The 19,842-nt window shown below is 47.4% G+C and overlaps 1 protein-coding gene across 11 annotated transcripts in view; it reads right to left on the reverse strand.

The window, feature by feature from the left end:
• RAD51B (RAD51 paralog B) overlaps positions 1–19,842 on the reverse strand; it is a 696,422-nt gene that overhangs the window by 142,628 nt on the left and 533,952 nt on the right. Inside the window, exons 12-13 of one of the 11 annotated variants that reach the window (XR_012507482.1) lie at positions 19,476–19,595; positions 18,126–18,463 (exon numbers count right to left, since the gene is read on the reverse strand). The exons of 9 other annotated variants lie outside the window; for them this stretch is intronic. Coding sequence is in view for 1 of the 2 variants with exons in the window: in XM_074365342.1 (XP_074221443.1) it covers positions 19,543–19,595 (53 nt within the window). In the remaining variant the exon portion in view is untranslated. Of the gene's footprint in view, positions 1–14,270; positions 19,596–19,842 lie in introns of those variants that run through there. One more of the 11 variants, XM_074365342.1, reaches the window with a different exon arrangement.

The following is a 19,842-nucleotide window of genomic DNA, read 5'->3' on the forward strand; positions in this document are numbered from 1 at the left end:
AATGTGGATATTCACCCCATCTTGACTGCAGCAGACATTCCCAAGCAAAGTCCCTTTTTGTTTGGCTCTACAGGAATAAGGTTCCCATAAGGGCTGTTTTTCATAGTCAAGGGGAGAGATGAAGGCCCACTGTCAGGTGGGTGAGTGACGGGCTGAGGGAGAGCCGAGTACCTACGGCAAGACCAAGAGAAAGCTCCTCTCGTCAGCTTGGGGTGGGAGCATGAACACAGCAGAGGGGCTTCTCTTGGGGCTCTCTGGTGCCCACAGTTTCTCCTAATCCAAACTCAAAAGGGGAGCCTCCTGAGACAGTGTCATTGCTGTCCTAATGCTCAGCCCAATACTACTAATTCAAAAGGCCACATGGACAGTCTTTCTCATGAACAGATCTTGGCCAAGACGATTCTAACCTGGCTTCGAACCTCCACGCCCCAGCTCCACTCCAATCCTTGCGCTCTGTGGCACAGTGATGAACACCAAGAACTGTCCTTGGCTTCTCTAAAGAAGCAGGAGTGCTGAGGCTTCCCACCCCATCCCAGGGCCGCTTGCTGACCTCTGACCTCTGACCTGTCTGGTAGTTGCTTTCCACTCTCCTAAAAGTAGTCGTGCAGCCTGCCTCCAGATGCCAGGTTCCACCACCAAGCCCAGTGGAGCTTCAGGGCCGGAGGGCCGTACCTCCAGACAGCACACCGGCCCCATAAATTCCTTAGATATGCACCCCAAAACAAAAGAGTCCCCGAGGATTCAGTTTATCTCGCCAAGTTTTAGCTGAGGGGAAAACATTCTAATGGTACATAGGGAAAGCTGTCAGGGAAGGGCTTTGCTCGACATCAAACACATTCCAGGCCTTATCTAATCAGGGAGGCTTCTTCGCACTGATGCAGCGGGCCGCTCCTGCAGATGGCTCCTGAGCCAGGGAGAAGGGCCTTGATTGGAAATACAAAATAATGGTTCTTTTGGCACAGGCAAAATCGGTTGGCAGCTGGCGGTTTGGGGTGACCCCTGACCCTCTCCCACAGTTCCTCCTGAGTCCTGCTGCACAAAACTAAGCCATCCTCAAATCCTGGGCTCTAATTGGCTCTGGTTTGTTTTGCTTTTCTATTCTATCCAGAGCTTCAAAAGGCGCTTCCATAATTATTTGAGGCATGAAAAAGGCAGGTTTCAGCTTTCCTAACTGGAATTGGAGGTAATTACTGTCTTGCACACACGAGCCAGTACATGCTTCAAATCAGATGGCCCTGGGTGGTTTTATAAAGTGTAGCTAGCTGGGCCTCTGAGCAGAGAGAGGGAGGACTGTGGAACCTTCCAAAGGCTTTGTTCCAGGGAGAGAAGAATTTGAACATCTCAGAAATGGTATAGGAGGCTTCCATATTCTTCTGCCGTCACTGCAAGCTCTCCCCCAAGAGGTTTGGTCTGAAAAGACTGTGCCCTCAATCTCATCCTAGGAAATTCAGGAGACATCTTCTGGTCCTCTTACGAGACAGAAGCTGACACCCCACGTAACTCCCATCTTGTTTGTACTCAGCAATTATGGGCTTGGCCTGGGCTCTCCTGTGAAACCTCAGGACGGGGCCAAATTGAGCAGGGTGTAGAAGAGCCCCTCAGAGAACCAGACTGGGATTCACTTCTGTACTCTCAGGACAGCAAACCCAAACATGGGGTCTCAGGCTTACCTGCCAGCCATACCCCCCCCCCAAGTGTGGACTGGGGAGCCAGACCCTGTTTCCTATCTCAGCCCACTAGCTGTGCGTTCACAGGCAGCTGGCTCACACGTGAGAACGATGACTGGCCCAATCTCATAGGGTTGCTGTGACGTGCAATGAGGTCACCTGTGTAAAGCGCTTGGTATAGGACCTGCACAGAGGGAGCGCTCAATGAATGCCAGCTGCCATGAGCTAACATAATTGTCAGGGGCGTGGCTGTGATGCCAGAGGGCCCACTCTGACAACGGTGGAGACTTTCCAGACTCTAGAGACGCAGAAATGGAGGAAGAAAAGAAGTTGCTGCAGAAACAATGGAAGGAGGCTGGATGGGGAGCAGAGTGACAGCCTCCCCCACACCAAAGTGTCTTCCCTCCCAAGGGCATCTCCTTAAACATTCTAGGTTTACTGAAACTCCACAGATTAGAGATTTAGTTGTGCCTTTTTTCAACAATGTGTCTCAGTGAGGACTAGCTGGTTACGCAGCACTCACACATCAGCATGAACTGGTTTACTTGCTTTCTTCCTCACACCTGCACACTTAGCAACTCCGAGGGGCCAAGGAGCTTGGGACCCAGGAAGAAAGAGAAAATAACAGAGTCCTGAAGCACTGCCTGAGACAAGGCCAGCTGTTCACATTCTGAGAGCACCAGATCAATCCATTTGTAGGCCCACAGACAACCTGCCTGGCTTATGGGAGAAGAGGAGGTGGGAGTCACGTGTCCGAGGGGGCCCTGAATTGCTTTTCTGACTTTTGTGTTTGCATATTGACTACTCCTAAGTGCAACTGACTGCCCTTTCCATATAGCCTCCAGGACTCCTGCCTCCTCTTTCACATATCATCCCTAAAGTATCTCATCTAGGCCTTCTGATGAGGGTGCCAGTCTGCTTCCGTGTTGCTGACTCCCAAGCCAGCTTCTCTCTTGATCTGGATATTCGTTGCCTCCTTGACATCTCCCTTTCAAGTGTCCCCAACAGGACTCTCAACAACCTCTTACCGACTCCATGCAACCAAAAATAATAAGAACAAAAAAATCCCATGAATAAGGTCCCCATGTAAATGTTCTCACTGTACATGACATTCAAAACTGTTGCCCTTTCTCTTTGTAGCATGTCCTTTTTTCATAGCACTTAAGACAGCATATAATCACTTATTTTATACTTTTTTGTATACTGTCTCCCCAGTAGACTGGAAACTTCATGAGGATGAGAGATGAGGTCTCTCTGCCTCCTGTTCTTCCCTGTACCCAGCCCGGAGCTTGACACATAGTAGGTCCTCACTAAACAGTTGCTGAATGAATGAATGATTTCAAACTGGAGATGAGGCCTTGGGAGAGCGTTTCTAGGTGCAAGAAGGCCACGAAACCTAGCAAAAAATACTTGAGATCACATCTTGTTTTCCTGAAGTAGGCCTTTTGGTCACTTCCCCCTCCCACCTGATGAAGTTTCATGTTTAATAAAAGCCCTGAACAGTTAGAACAAACATGTAGGCTCTGATCATGAACCTGCTGACCTACTGCAGGCCTAAATGTCTGATGTGGGGAGTGCACAAATTATATTCTTCAACATGGTTGACTCTCAATTATCCATTCCAGTGGATAATCTAATAGCCAATAATCTAATAGTTTGTAATTTAATAGTTTATAATCTTAAAAGTTTTACATGTGACTTTGGATTATGTTTCTGAATTTGCTTCAGGATAAAAGGAGCTCTGATAGTTTAGGAATTCACAATACTTTGAGCTCAGATGTCCAATGTCACTGTCTTAGTCGCTTATTAAGGACTCTTCTGGGCTCCAACCACATGCAGACAAAATGCTGTATTGTGCTTGGGAAGAAAATGCACTGGTTTTTCTGGCCATAAGAATTGGGGTCCAAACTCCAGCTCTTCCACTTACCAGCTCTGTTTTCATGTAACCTGCCATGGCCTTTGCTTTTTCATCAGTACCTACCTTCCTGGACTGTTAAGAAATGCAGTCAAGTTCTCAGGAAATACTAATTTGAACTGCTGCCTCAAGTAGATGCAAAACAAGTCAAAAGCAGAGTTGGGCTCTCTACAAACTAGCTGTTTCTCATCTGAGGAAAGAAAGATTCCTCTTCTTTTCTTCTTTTTTTCTTTCTGCTTTAAAGGATGTTCTCTTCCAGGCCCAGTGGGCTAAAGTAAACAAGGTCTTTGCTTTATAAATTATATCTGGTTGTGAAAGCTCTTGCTAATGCCTGCAAATCTGAAAGAAAAATGCTGTCTGAGGCAATCTAATGTGGAACCCGACTGTGGGCCCTGCCTGGGCGACTACCAGCCCCATTGATGGTATGAATGGTGGTGACTTTTTTCACATTAATGCATATGTCTGGGCATTTGCTCACGTTGTCTTGGGTCCAAGTTTCAAGGTTAGAAAGACATCCTGAGAGCCAAGGCAGAACCAATCATGCTGTCAAGTGGGTGGACGGGACCCCACAGTTCCCACCTCCTTTTCCTGCCATGAAGTTTATATCTCGAGGGAAAACAGCTGTCCGTGCTCAGGCCAACTGGGACTGAAGCCAGCTGTTCTTTCCAGATGCCAAAAGCCAGATGTACACCCACTCTTCTCTCCCACTCCCTAAGCCCAAAGTCTCAAACTTTATCGAATTTATTAATAACCTTGCTAAAAACGCATTTCCCAAGGCTCCCCCTCCAGAGACTCTGATTCAGTTAGTTCAGGTTGGCCAGGAGATCTGCATTTTAAATCACAACACCTCCACCCCCACCTTCTTTTTTTCCCTGGGGAATTCAGATATAATTGGTCTGAGAATCATATTTTGAGCAACAACCTCTATAGCGAAGGCATTGGTGTGCTGGTAAATGTTTAACAACTAGTTTCAGAGGGGAGAAAGTCTGGGTTGTAGCTTGCTGATTTCTGTGATGTAAACATCCCCACCATGGTCAGTTCAAGCTACCAACACGACATTGTGCCTTTGAAGATGGGAAAAGGTGTGTGCAATCAATCCTTACAAGCTCATAGAACTGGTTCAAGCACACAACTGTGTGGGAGCCTCTGGAGGCCTCTGAATGATGATTTCTGGGCTCTGGCGCAGAAGGGCCACTGTTCAGCCCATGATGTCACATCCCTTAGTGTTTTTTTTTTTTTTCCCCTAAATCCTTAGCTGTTTGAATGGTTTTAGGGACTGGTTCCCAGAGACCTCTAGGGGTTCCAAAGCAAAAAGAGAGTAAAGGGAGAAAGAGCTCCAGAAAGAAAATGCAATTAGTGTGGGATGCTGGCTCCGGCTACACCATCAACCCTGTTCAACCCAGCTTTCAGCAGGGAGGAGGTTTGCAAACACCTGCTTCGGCCTTCGTTTGATAAGCCTTCTGGTTGACTCACGTGAACCTGATCCTGCTGACCTGGAGGATGATGAAAAGGCTGAGTGTTGGGGACCTGAAGGGATGAAAGGGGTTTGGGGAGGACCACGGGGTGGTCATATGACCCGGGGTCGCCAGCGGCTTAAGGCTTCCCCTTTGTCTCCCGGCTCCGGCCCCATGTTGGAAGGTTTTGGTGATTTCCTCCTGCCCCCGACCAGGTGAACGATGTGGAAAGGTCTCTAGTTCCCAGGACTCCGGACACAACTGGTTGTTGTTTCTCACTCGCAGACAGGGCCTGCGATCACAGACAGAACAGCTACACAGTCACTCACCAAAGAGCCGAGCCCAGACAGGTGCAAGTTCCAACCTACTCCGCATGTTTGCAGCAGAAAGGATGTGTGAGCTCAACTGAAATGAGTGAAAAATAACCCCATCCCTGCCTATCTAGCTCTAAGTCCACTTTGCAGGAATGCCGAGGGACTTCAAGAGAGGCAAGGCCGGCGGTTCTTCCACAGTGATAAAATCCTCACAGATGCCATGACTGTCTGAACAAATGCAGCCTCTTGGGCCTGCTGGTGTGGGTGAGACCTCTGCCTACTCCAAGCTTAAGCTTGAAGGATCCTGGTTCTCTGAAAAGGATGCCCGCTGGAGTCCACTGAGCTTTTACTCATTGGAGGAAGGGGAGAGAAGAAAAGTATTACAAAGGAAGGGGTACAGGTGTTAGCTTTCGCGCTTACCTTAATTATTCAACCCTGATCAGCAGAGGAATTTCTCAGAGCCTCGCCTCCTCCCAACATCCACATACGTTTCACAAGTGGGGCACACAAAAGTATAGAAATACTCTAACCTTCCTATATAAAGAATCTGTCTCATCTCTAGTCCATCCACAAGAATAAGCCAGTGTTTCATAAGCCAGGGTTTCCAGCTTACACAGCAAAAGGAGGCCATTACAACCTGACACAAAGACCTGGTACGTGCCTGTCTCAACATGTAGCACATTTATCTACAAACATATCTATCTGGATGTGATGGAACGGCACCCATTTCCCTACAGCAATGGGTCTCAAAGTGAGGTCTATGGACCCCCAGGGTCCCTGAGACCCTAAAAGGGTATCTGCAAGATCAAAACCATTTTCCTAATAACACCAAGATGTTATTTGCCTTCTTCATTGTGTTGGCATTTGGGTAAAATTGCTGATGCCAGACACCATACTGACAGTCATATTCTTTACTACCACAAAGTTGTAGGACAAAAAAAAAAAGAAAAAAAGAAAGAAAGAAAAAGAGGAAACCAGTTTCACTCAAGCATTATGAAGATGAGCAGTAAAAATTACCCATTTTATGAAATCTTGCCCAAAGTCCACACCTTTTACCTTTTTACAATTGTGTGTGGCGAACTGGAAAGTAAGCAAAAAGTACTTCCGGTGCATCCCAAAGTACAACGGTTGTTTGGAGAAAACGCACTTGTGAGAATGTCTGAGTTGGGAGCCAAACCAGCTACTTTCATGAAACACATGTTTACTCCAAAGGACCAAAATTGCCACGGTTATTCAGACTTGGTTATCCGACAGACATTTTCTCCAAAATGAACAATCTGAACTTATCACTTTAAGAAAGATAATCGACAGTACTTGTTGCCAAAATGAAAGTTCTGAAGCAAAAATTAGAATTTCTGAAAACTTGTATCTGCCGCACTGAGCTAAACATCTTCTCAGTACTTAGAGTCATTTCTGGTGAGATCAAGGGTAATATTAACAAATGGGAATTTTTTGTTTTCATCATGAAATAGATCAAGTTCAGATCTGCATAACTTAGTGAAGCAATATTTTCCAAATGACCATGCATGGTATTACAAAATCACGCATGGGCAAAAGATCCATTCAAAGTACAAGACAGGGCAAACAGATTTTCATGTAGTGGAGTACAAAGAGTTCATTGATACAGTTTCAGATTCCACACTGCAACTAACCTTTTAAAAAATACCATTTGTCGAGTTCTGGTGTAATGTCAAAGAAGAATATCCACAATTATCTGAAAAGGCTATTACAAATATTCCTCCCTTTTCCAGCTACGTATCTGGGTGAGGTTGGGTTTCCTCCGTATACTTTAACCAAAACAACATTATCACAGCTGATTGAATGCAGAAGGAGATATGAGCATCCAGCTGTCTTCTATTAAGCCAGACATTAAAGAGATTTGCAAAAATCTAGAATATTGTCATTCTTCTCACTCGATTTTGTTGTTTTGCTTTGAGAAACACAGTTCTTTTTACAGTAAGATTGTGTTATTCTAAACCTTTTAACAGATTGACAAGTTTATCAATTTTTATGAATTAATACGAATTTAATATAAGCATATATTAAATGGATTAACAAATAAATAGTAAATATTTTTCTGTTTTAATTTTTAATATGGTAAATGATTTAAATGATCATTTAAACCGCATGGCAAAATACTCCAAAACCTAGTGGCTTAAAACAATGACTGCCATTTGTTACCCTTCAGAGTTGCCATGGATCAAGAGTTCAGGAGGGGGTTGGCTGGGCTGTCCCGGCTCAGGGATTCTCATGAGGTTGTAGCACTGAGGCTTGACTGGGGCTGGAGGATCTGCTCTCAAGGTGGCTCACTTACAAGCCTGGCCCAGTTGTGGCTGGCTCCTGGGGGGCCCCAGTCCCTTTTCATGAAGTTCTCTCCCAGTGCACTCAAACCATGGTGACTGGCTTTCCTAGAGAGAACAAATAGCAGAGACCAAGTAGAAACCTGTAGTCCCTTTTATGGCCTAGCCTCCGAAATCCCACATCCTCACTTCTGCCTTTTTCTAGTGGCACATAGAGCAGCCCTTATTCAACACACAAGGGCATGCATGCTGGGAGGAAAGGGTCACTGGCGGATATGCTGGAGGCCGGCTATCCCAGGATTTATCAATAGATACAACCCACATAAACAAAGGTTTTGGGGGGTCTTCAACAAATTTTAAGACTCTTTCTGCATGAGAGTCTTTAAGACCAAAACATGTGAGAGCTGGTAGCCTTGAAGGAACTGATCCACATCTTAAAAGGGTAAGGGGGCTTTGCTGCTGCTGCTGCTGCTGCTTCTTTCTCTTCTTCTCTTTCTCCTTCTCCTTCGCCTTCTCCTCCTCTTCCTCCTCCCCCCCTTCTTCTTCCTCCTCCTCTTATTCTTCTTCTTTTGTCTCATTGCTCATAGTCACACCATCATTTAGGCAACTTCTTGCTCACCCTCCATGAGCTTGAGGACAGTTCCTTCTAGCGCTGTTTCTTCTGAACTTGAACTTATCGGAGGCCCCCTTATGAGTTTAACCCTCCCTGTAGCCTTGGCCTGTTGGAGGTTTGGCCTGGCAATGCTCGGGGCTCACTTCAGCTCTAGTCCTTCTCAGATCAGGCTCCCTGATCAGCTCATGTCTCCGAGAGGGGGTCACTGGCAGGCAAACTTGGGTCACTGGTGAGCAAAGAAGAGCAGCTCTGAGCCAAGTGCCTGGAGGTGCTGGAGAGAGAGCAGTGAACTAAACAGACCAGGCTCCCTGCCCTCCAGGAGATTACAATTCTAGAAGTGAGAGGAGAGGGAAACAATAAACACAACCAATACACAAATTATGTATAGTTGGTCCTCTGTGGAGGTGAAACCAGTAGATTTGTGATTTTGGTATCCACTGAGGAGTCCTGGAGCCAACCTCCGTGGATACAGAGGGGCGACTAGTGTGTTAGAAAGTGCTAAGTATTAAGTGGGGAAAAGGCAGAGTCAGGTCAAGGGGAGTGGGAGTGCAAGGGGGTGTGGGGAGAGCTGGAGGTCAGTGAGGTGATTAGGGGGAGCCTCGGTGAAAAGTGACATTTTTGTGAAGACTTGAAAAAGTGCGAAACAGCTGCAGCAAAGGAAGCAATGTGGACACGTGGCTGGTGTGTCTGAAGAAAGCAATGAGGCAGGTGACGTCAGATGAAGGAGCCAGGGGAGAGGAGAGGGTGGGGAGGCTGGCATTCACAGGGGCGAGATCCTCAGGGCCTTGGCGGCCACTGTAAGGATGTGGGCTTTTTACTCTGAATGAGATGGGGGTCATTTTGAGCCATTTGGGCGTGTGAGGCAGAGTATGTTGAGAATATGGTGTAGGGCAAGTAAAAGTAGGGGGACCAGTTAGTGGAAAGTGGAAAGAGGGAGCCTGGTAGGAGGTGATCACAGTTGACCGGGGAAGGGATAGTGATGGCCTGGACCAGGATGCTGGCAGAGGGGATGGTGAGAATTGGTTGGATTCTGGATAGGTTTTGAAACTGGAGCCAATAGGATTCTCCAGCACCTTGGAAGTGGGGCGTGAGAGAAAGCTGGGGATCAAGCATGACTCTATTTAAGTTTCGGGTCTAAATGGCCTAAGGGTTGGAGTTGCTATCACTTGAGAAGAGAAAGTTGCAGGTGGACCAGTTTGGAAGAGGGAGATTTAGAAAGCTCCACTGGAGATATTCAGTCCACGCTGTTCCTAGAATTTTCTGTAAAACCCCAGCTGCATCTGCTTTCCCTGGTCCCCAGGATCAGTGCTTCTGACGACTTGTACAGGCCCTGCTCCGGCCTGCTTTGCAGAAGACAGTGAAGAAAATCACTTACTGTGCGCAGTTTTATTTAAAAGAGCGAGAGGATGTTATTCTTGAGCCTCTCACTCTTTTTCTTTGTCTTTCTTCTCGGAAATGAAAGAAAACAGCCAGGGGAGATAGGATCTCAGGTCTAGAAATCCTAGCAGGTAATTTGGGAGTTGAAAACAAATCTCCCCTGAAATGCATTAAGCAGGTGAAGGGGATTCCAGCTTCAACTCTTAAACCGCACCTTATCCTGGCTTGGCAAATAACTTCCTTCCAGCCCCAGGCAAATTTAAATTCCACCCACCAAATACCTGCAGTTAATAAATGTTAAACAACAACAAAGCCCCCAAGGAGAAAAAGGAAGACTGATTGGAGACCAAGATACCAGAAGGGCGGCAGGAGAGCCTCTCCCTGAGGGCTGCACCCCGAGAAGGGGCATTCGGGCAAGGAAGCAGGGGCCCAGCCAGGACTGGGGGACCCCGGACATGAGTGCTTTCAGAACATCTAACTTGAGTCAAAATGAATTTATTTCTTGAGCAGACTTGCCTACTTGTTTCATTAGAACTTCATACCATTAACCATCCTTCAAGATGGCTAAAATCTCCAGAGTCCATTACTTAGCCATGAGCTAAGTCATGCCTCCTGCTAAGCATGGCAGGACTGGAGGTTTCAAACTCGGGTCAAGATAAGTCAGTGGAGGGTTGGTGAGGATGTTCTCACAAGTCCCGGGAGAACTGAGAAAAATAAGGATCATGTTATGCTGTGAGGAATTCACTCAGCATTACTTATTACCCCCATTTTAAAGATCAGAAAGCTGAGGCTCAGAGAGGTTGAGTGGCCTCACAGCTGGCCAGCAGCAGAGCCAGGGCAGAGACCCGTAGGATAAATTGTGGTGATTGTCATTTGCTGGGCACCTATAATGAGACAGGAGAAGTGCCCTGTGCTTTGTCCATGTTAACATGTTCATTTCTCATGGATTACTTCCTTTTTAAGAAAGGGACACTGTCCAATAAAACTTCCTGCTGAGATGGAAATGTTCTATGTCTGCACTGTCCAATACCATAATGGTCACCAGCTCCATGTGGCATTGAGCACTTGAAGTGTGCCAAGTGGGACTGTGGAACTGAATTTTTAATTTTATTCCATTTTAATTGATTTAAATGTAAACCGCCACATGTGGCTAGTGGCTACTCTACTGGACAGGGCAGTTCTAGGAGGTGCGGTAACACTTTCAGAAGCTTGCTAAGCAGTGAGGCAAGGGTTGCCTCCCAGGGCTGATTGAATCCAAAGCCCATGCCTTTTCTTTTTCCCCTCTGCCAGCCAGTGAAGTGGCCTGCATTTTGCAAAGTGAAAGGCCTGGGAATGAAACCAACTAGACAGCATACAGTCAGCCCAAAATAAAGCCAGACCCCCTAAAGGCCAGGTCTGAATTTGAGCTGCTTCCCCTGAAGGCATCTAGAGGCCTCAGCGGAGGCCCTGACAGACAAACTCCCCACCGGGGGCTTGAGACCCTGTATCAGCAATTTCCCAGAACCTACCAGTGGTGACCTGGTTGATTGAGGGCTCTATGACTCATGGGTCCCAACCCTGCTATTTAAACAGCAGCATTTCCTTTTTTTGGTCTTAAGACTAATTGGCAGAGAGCTGGTGAGCTCCCAGGCCCAGCCTCACCCTGTTGAAACATGTAGCCCTCAGAGCTTTCCACCTTGTACACCGCCCATGAGGTGCAGCTACCACCTGCCCCGGGTCCGAGTGCAAATGTTTAATCCGAGCTGGACCTTCATCGTTTTGTTAGCATCTCTACAGCCCTCCAATGTGCATCTCTGCTGCATCACTCCTCTGCTCCAAAGCCTCCAAAGACATCCGGGGATGCTCAGAACGAAAGCTGAAATCTTCCTTCCCTGAGCTGCTCTTGTCCCCATCGCTCGCTCTGCCGCAGTCCTGACTTCCTTGCTGTTCGCCAACTCATCAGACTGGTCTCTGTCTCAGGCCTTTGCACTGATTGTGCTTTCTGCCTGGAATGCTCTCACTCAGCCCCTGTCCAGATGTCACCTCTTCAGAGAGGTCTTTCTGACTCCATTGTGTGTAAATAGTGTCCCCTCACCCCATCTCTTTATCCTGCTTTACTTTTTTCAAGGCACTTATCACCAGTTCATATATGCATGCATATACATGTGTGTGTGTGTGTGTGTGTGTGTGTGTGTATGTATACATTTGGTTGGTTTGCTTGCTAATTGTCAGTCACCCCAACTAAGATATAAACAGGGTAAGGCGGGACATTATCTTTTTTCACTCTGTGTCTCCAGTGTCTAGATTAGAGTCTGGCACATAGTTGCTCACTGAATATTTGTTGAATGAATCAATGAATGAATGCATGCGTGAATGCTTACAATGAGTACAAAGCAGGGAGGGGGGTGGGTAGGCTCAGGCTTGGCTTGCTCTACACAGATCAGCATGTCCATGATTTGGATACTACACCATGAGAAACAAAGAGATTTGTTGGTTTAATTTCTTTTGCCTTGGGAAAGTTAAAGATCACAGATAATCCAAAACTCAGTGCCAAGTTCTCTGATTTATAATCGAGGAATTATTTACACAGAGGTAAACAAGAGCAAAGGGCTGGCAAGTGAACTGCAGGAGAATGATGGGAAACAGACTGAGGGACCCTTACAATCTGTGCTACTTCAACTGGCCTGGCTTCCCAATAGCACTTGCTCAAACTTGCATCCAGAGAATCCCTGACGACCGTCACTCCCAGAATCCTTTGGGCCAGGCTGCCCAGGGCTGTTGGCAGCTGTCGGGAGTGAGGTGGCAACTGCAAGTGGAGGCAGCCTAGGTAAGTCCCATCCCTGCGTGACAATGATATCATTAGGCCATCTGAAAGGCACACTCGGAATAGCAGGCGTTTCCCAAGGATGCCCAGGCTCACAAAGTTTCCCTAAAACCTGGATTTGGGAGAAAATTTTCCTTTCCTTCTTTAATGTGTTCTACAGCAATGTACCTCTTTTATTCCATCTCAGATAATTCAAAAAACAAAACCAGCAGCACCTGGAAGTGTCGGACACATGATCAACAGATACTGAATGGATGAACAAAAGTGTTTAGGCAAAGGGAAACTGTGGTCTGGGGAGAAATGGTATAGCTGAACAAAGCCTGATAGTCAGAAACCATGGGTTGGACCCCCTACTCTTGCTCCAGGCCTCAGTTTCCCTGTCTGTAAAATGAAGTCCTGGAATGGCTGGACTCGCATTTCCCTCCCAGCTCTGACACTCTAATTCTCTGAACATGCCTTCAGAGCTTTACTGTGGACTAGGTCTTATTTGTGTCCTACTGAAACCGGGCCTGCTGCTTGGGAGACCACTCATTGTTTTTAAGCACCAGAGGTTACTTAATAGCAATTCTCCCAGAATAGTTTTCGTGTCCTCCATGAAAGAAGGTTCTGGAAGGTAGCCATCAAATAGAAAGTAAAGCCAGCCCAGGGTTCCATTTATCAGACAACACAGGCATAACCAAAGCTCCTGTTGCCCCATATGGTGACTCTGGGAGCTTGACCAGGTTTCAGAGGTTTTGTACTCAGAGTGGTAAGAAATCATCTCTGTGGCTTGTGAGATTTGGTACCTATTTCCCTCCTTTCCGCAGCTCAGGGCTGTGGGTGCCAAGTGAAGGCTCCAGCGCCTCTCCTATCCTCCTCTCAGAGCCTCGGTGGAGCCGTTCCAGCGTCCGAGGAGAGCTGCCTCCCAGACGCACCATCAGAACGCCCGGCACCAGCCGGACTCCGTTCCCTGCCATCGCAGCGCTTTATTTTAAGCTGCATGTGAATTTCCTTCCCCTCTTCGCAGTGTCCCAAAGCACCAGTCCAAAAGAATTCAGACTCCTTCTCTACCTTTGCAACTCTGTTCACAGCCAGGATGCACCAGGAGGAAAAAGAACACTGGACCGAGAGTCTGAGAGCAGGAGTCCAGCAGGAGGCATCTCTCGGGGCCTCAGTTTCCTTAGATGTGAGGTCAGGGCGGGGTGCTGGCCAGGTGCCCTGCCTCTTCCAGCCTCGTGATCCCCCTACACGCCCCCACCCGTCCAGAGGCAGAGCCAGCTCTTTCCCACGAGGGAGTCACGGCTTATGTTATGCAACTTCTGTAAAGGCAGGGGCTCTTCTTTTTCTTTTCTTTTTAATGTTCTTAGGTACTCTAGGAAGACAGAAACATTTTTATGGTCCCAGTAACCAAACAACATAATGAAAATCATGGTAACCATCAGCCTAATAAAACCCACGGTAAAAGCCTTCACATTCTCAAACAAGACCCTGGGAATTCAAAGCTCTCTGAAGCCGTAAGTGGCCAGGGCCTTGCTGAAGGCCTCAGGACGCTGGCTGATGGCTGATGAAAGGATTTTAACGTGCCACTGAAATTTTCTTTTCCAAAATAACCACTTTGAAACCTGTTAATTACAGACACACAGCCAGCCCCAGTCCCCTCAACAAGACCTGGGGCTGCACCAGGGAGAGCCCAGCTCCCAGGCTGCCCGCTTCCACGATGGTACACATGCTTTGTGTTGGGTGAATTAGCTTCAGGAAGAGAATCCAAATTAATTAAAACCACATGGCCACTCCCCCCCCCACCCCCCAGCATCCTATTCCACCTCCCTCCTCTGGAGACAGAGGCCAGTTCGGTCTAATTTGGTCCAGTGTTTTTGTTTCCTAAAATCTGTCTTGGGCTCTGGGCCATTAATAGGTTGCAGCTGATTTTAATCTACATGAATCAGAGCCCTCGCTTCTTGGGTTTTAAGGAGATTACAAATTGTGTGTCCCACAAACGGGATGGAAAGGAAAGGCCCCGGGTAGGGAGGGGAACAGATCCTGGAAGGACAGAAACTCTGCTCTCCATTAAGCGGGTGAGCTTGAAGGAGCCTGTGAGCTCTCAAAGCTGGGGGAGGGGAGGGAAGAGGTAGTGAGGGTCCTGCTGCTGTGACCCCCATGGCAGGAACATAGAACCTGGGCCTGTGAAAAACAGTTAAAAAGCAAAGATCTGGATGAACAAGGAGGTCTCTATTTATCTCTCCTTAGCAAATTAATTTCATGAGCTAGAGTAGGAGCCAGCAAACCACAGCCCATGGGCCAAATCAGGTCCACAGCCTGATTGTGTAAATAAAGTTTTATTGGAAGACAGCCACTTGTTCACATATATTCTATGGCTGCTTTAGTGGTTGTAGGCAGGAATGCTATGTCCTGCAAAGCTGAAAATATTTACTATGTGCTCTTTCTAGTAAGAGTTTGCTGTCCCCTCAGCTGGAGAACTGCTGGGCAGCCATTCCACTCACGTGACAAGAAAGGACAGATTTAACATCCACTCAGTCCCACATCATACCAAACGCTAGGTTCCTTCCAAACATCACTCTTTAGGGAAGTGTCTTTAGGCTCAGTTCACCAACGGCAACAGAGAACAGTGCCAGCAATCTTGCCACTCAGTTAAGGGTTCAAAATATTTGCCTTGACAACCCTACACTCCCATTTCACAGATGGAGGGATGGAATCACCGAGATAAGGCAACTCAGGAAGGTCACATGGGAAACAGGCAGCACAGTCAGAAAGAGCTGGGCCTCTGAATCATAGAAAGATCTTCATTCATCAGATGACGGGAATGAAGGTTGCTGAGAGGCTTTAACATAACACCACTCCCTTACGTGCATTGCACCAGCCGTGAAAAAGCCATTACAAAGCCTTTTTCACATATGTGTCTATAAGTAATCCAGTGACAGGGCTTGGGGTAATATCTCTCCATTTTTTAGGCAAAGAAATGTAGCACTGAGTATCCACGGATGGGGATGAGAATCAGATAGGCCAGACCACACCCCCTTGAAAAGCACCTTTATCCAAGGCCCCGTGGCTAGTGGGTGCTGTGGGTACTCAGGCCTCCCGGGCTGGAGGTGACCCTCAATCAGTCAGGACCCCAGGCTGCCCCCATTCTCCAGTGTGCCTCTAAGACAGCCCTTGGCCTTCAGGGATTTGCAGGCTATCAGGGGGAGACACCAGGAAGGGGAGGCTTTTGTTTCCATGACAGCCACAGTGATAAGGGGTACATGGGAGCGTGGGGCTTGGGGAGGACAGAGGAGAGTAACCCACCCTTCCCTGAAAGCAAACCCCTTTGTAAGGAAACCTGAATGAAGAGCCTCTGATGCAAATGCTACTGGCTGGATTCCTTGAGTATGTGTAAGCACATGTGACTGTCCTTTATGATTGGATTACTGCATTCTGTTGATTCTTATTTTGTGGTTGGCTTTATTCCTTTGATAACTATGTAAGTTTAAACAGCTAAAGCTCTAAGCTGTTCTTAGAAACAACAAACAGTACATATATGTAAATTTTTTTTAAATAATATTTATTTAGAATTTTAAAAAGGCTGGAAATGCAATCAGGCCCCCTTCCGAGGCTGTGAGGGTAAACCCATTGCTGGGATCATTGTGGGGACAGGCAGGGAAGCCTGAGAAATCAGCATCTCCCAGGGGACTCGTCTTGGTGGGAAATGGATGACACTAAGAAAGCTGCTGCCTGGGAAACTATTTCCTCCAGGGCCAGGCCCGGGATCCAGGTAGAGATCCTTCCAGCCAGGGAAGGACATCTCCCCAGGCTGCAACAGCAGTGGCCTGGAACACTCTGGGAGGTGGTTATGTTCAGCCTTGAACAGAATCACAGCTCAACCGAGTGCCACGTTAGCTTGAACAGAATGTTAACTCTACTACGTACAGACCCCCAGCAAACAGGAGCTGAGAGAGTTCCTATAAAGGGTGATGGTCTGTACCTCACTGTCTCCATCTCCACCACTGCCCCAGGTCTCTTTGTCTTGACAAGCTTCTCCCTGAACTTTAGGCAGTGCCTCAAAGCAGTTCAGTGGAGTCATGGGTCCCAATCTTGAGTCCTGCTAATATTCAGAGGTCTCCCAGTGACTAGAGATTGTGAATTGCCTGAGGGTGACAGAGGGACTCCAACTGAGCAGGGATGAAGTATAAAGCAAACTCCTACTATTACAAACAACTGACGTTCTGCGCTGGACCAGGGCAAAGCCTGGGAAATGCCCCCTTCAGCATCTTTGGGTCCCGCTACCATAGGGACTCTGTGCTCAGAAACAGCCTTAAGCAGGGCTTAGACCTTGGCCTGAAAGAGGACAAGGTATGGCTCCTCTGGCTTCTGTCTCCCAGGGAGCCTCCTAGCATACTCCCTGGTTAGTGCTCTTTGCTTCCACCAGCACCTAGCACGGTGGGTGTAATCCTCAAAGCTCTGTTTTGCCTAGACTTGGTTTCCTGATAGGGTGGGGCCGTCTGCTCCAATAGCCAGGAGATTTTTGCTTCTGTTTCCCTGAGTCCAGACTAGAGGAAGGACAGAGGCTCCTGACTCTCACACAGGTGCATCAGGACCCCCTGCAGGTGTTCAAGAACACCTGATCCAGTAAGGTCCTGAGCTGGGCTGAACAGCAACGTTGGCTCCGTCAGTGTGGTAATGGCCTCCTGGCCCATAAATGGAATGGAACACACCACGGTTAATTAGCAGCCACTGAGAGTTTATTATAGGCTGGGTGCCACATGGATGAACACACTGGCAAGACAGACTCTGCGAAGGTCACACGCCAAGGAGTTTGTAGAGTGCGGTTTCTCCCCACATTGAGGCATTCAGAAGTGCCTGCCCATGTGCACACCACAGGGTGTTGGTCAAACTCCCCACCTTGGCTGTGGACACCAGCCCGAGGACCCTGTGTGATCTGGGGCCACCATGCAGAGAACATGCAGAGTGCTTAAGTCAAGCCCTCCCCTCTGTGCCACCAAACAAAGGAGAGTCAGAATCAAACATAGTGAAAAAGCTCATAAACACTTTCTGGGGCTGGGCTCACAGACTAAAGCTCAGAGTGAAGCCAGCCAGACAAGCTTAAAAACACATAAACACACAAGAACGTCCAGCTGCTATTGGCTAAGCCGACTGGGCGCTAAAACGGCTTCAGAGCAACAAAGGAGGACAGAATGAATTTTAAGACTAGAGCTCTGTCTTCTCTCCCTTTCAAGCATATAAGGGTGGGAACTGTGGATTAAACCTGAAAATGGATTTCACTGCTCCTTCAAACGGCACCGGGCAGCGACCCCACCCCTCCGCAGTCCTCCTTCCGCCCTCGCGAAATACACTGTCCCTCGACTCACCTCTGACACCTGGAGCCTTCTCTCTACATCATATTTTGTGTCCTGTATAAACAAGGGCTGGTAACTAACACAGGAAATGAGCTCCACAAGCATTGAATGTGTACCAACCTGTGGTATGGGGAGCTGCCAGATTTTTTTTTCTAACTGAGAATTTTCAGAGACTCTCAGAACTTTCTCTCAGCTTCTCCTTGGCACACTTGAATGCACACACACCCCAATGCAAAATTTCCCCCCAGTTTCCCCCAGCACACGTGAACAGAGCTAGGTGCTCAGACACAGAAACACTCCCATTCTCAAAACTTCCCCTTGGTTCCCCCCACCCCCCAGCTAGAAATTTGAGCATCTAGGCGTGTGGGCATTCGCCGTCACCCTCCCAAACACACACGGAACTTTTTGCCCACTCAGCATACCCCCAGCACATAGGAACTCAGCGCCAAGTATGTTTATATTCCCATGTGTATACACACACACACACACACACACACACACACACACACACACACATACACCACATTCCAACTGGCTCAGTCATAGACTTGACAGGCCTGGGGCCACTTGCCTTTGTTTCTCATTTGCCTCTAATGGGACGTTCATGTAACAGAGAGGTTTGCCATCCATTCCATAGCATTTACCCTGAGCCTGAATGCTGCGAAGGTGGCTTTTTCAAAGTACATGTGGCTGTAGAGCAAAAAGCAGGGACAAAAAGTCATCTCTTCCGACCTCCTCTCTGAGTTTCACATGTTCATAAACAGTGTTCTGGATTGTTTAGGGGAGATTTCTTTATTTGCTGCCCTGTCTGGAACCAGGCTGGGAGGGTGGAGGCTCAGCTGAAGAATTTCCCCAAATCCCATCTCAGGGTCCTGTTTTGCCACCTCTTATTACTCCCATTATTCTAGATCCAGGCTGCTTAAGGGTAAACTGTGTCCCCGAGGGCTTGGGTAGAAGGCATCAGCCAAATGAGCAGACTAATTTGGAGATGAAAACAGGCCCCAAGTGACCAGTACCCTTCTGGGAACTTTGGGGCAGGCGAAGAGCTGGACTTCCCCACCCCTGCCCCAGCACCAGTAAATGTTGCACTATGTACACAAAGGGGATGCTCTCTTTGCATTGACAGTAGGACGCACTAACGTAGAAGTTCAGTTTTTAATTTCCAAGAGCCCAATGGACTTCATGCATCTAAAAAACTAACAAACCCAGGCTGCTTGTAGTTTGGGCCTGAATGGAGGGGATGCCTGCTGTTGCATCAGTCACACATCTCACTTTATTTATGGTTTGCACAACCGGGGCTGTGACAGATTTCCCACGGTGCTCCACTGAACAGTGGCGAGGGGCTGGCTAGAAGTGCGTGTACTTTGTCCTCAGCCCTTGTTTGTAAATTCCACCCCACTCTCTTCCCCAGCAGAGTCCTTTCTTCAAATAACATCTTACTGGAAAGCACAGTATGCAAAAGTGATAAAAGCAGTAACCATAAGTTTGTTTTCTATGTCTGAGTGTTTCTGTTTCATAAGTAAGTTCATTTGTCTTTTTTTTAGGTTCTATATATAAGTGACATCATATGATATTTTTCTTTCTCTTTCTGGCTTATTTCACTTAGAATGACGATCTCCAGGTCCATCCATGTTGCTTCAAAAGGCATTATTTTATTATTTTTTATGGCTGAGTAGTATTCCATTGTATAAATATACCACACCTTCTTTATCCAGTCATCTGTTGATGGACATTTAGGTTGTTTCCATGTCTTTGCAGCCCATATTTGGCTAGGGACCCCTTGCTGAAATTCCATGGTCCGCAGCCCACAAATTGGGAATCACTGCACAGAAATTAGGAGAGGAGAAAGAAATAAGACTAGAGTCCTGGAGGGAGTCACACTGTGACAGGGCTCTGGGGTCTAGTGAAGGAATTTGTGCCTATGCTATCTGGCAGTGGAGAACTATTAAAAAGGCATGTGCAGTTATTATTATATTATTATTAAAGCCAAGAAATGACATGATTGGACATGAACCAGCAAAAAAAGGATTACTCTTCTGCAATTGAGTCCCCTTCCCCGTCTCCAGCTG

This window comes from Camelus bactrianus, chromosome 6 (genome assembly GCF_048773025.1).
Source record: "Camelus bactrianus isolate YW-2024 breed Bactrian camel chromosome 6, ASM4877302v1, whole genome shotgun sequence".
NCBI lineage: Eukaryota > Metazoa > Chordata > Mammalia > Artiodactyla > Camelidae > Camelus > Camelus bactrianus.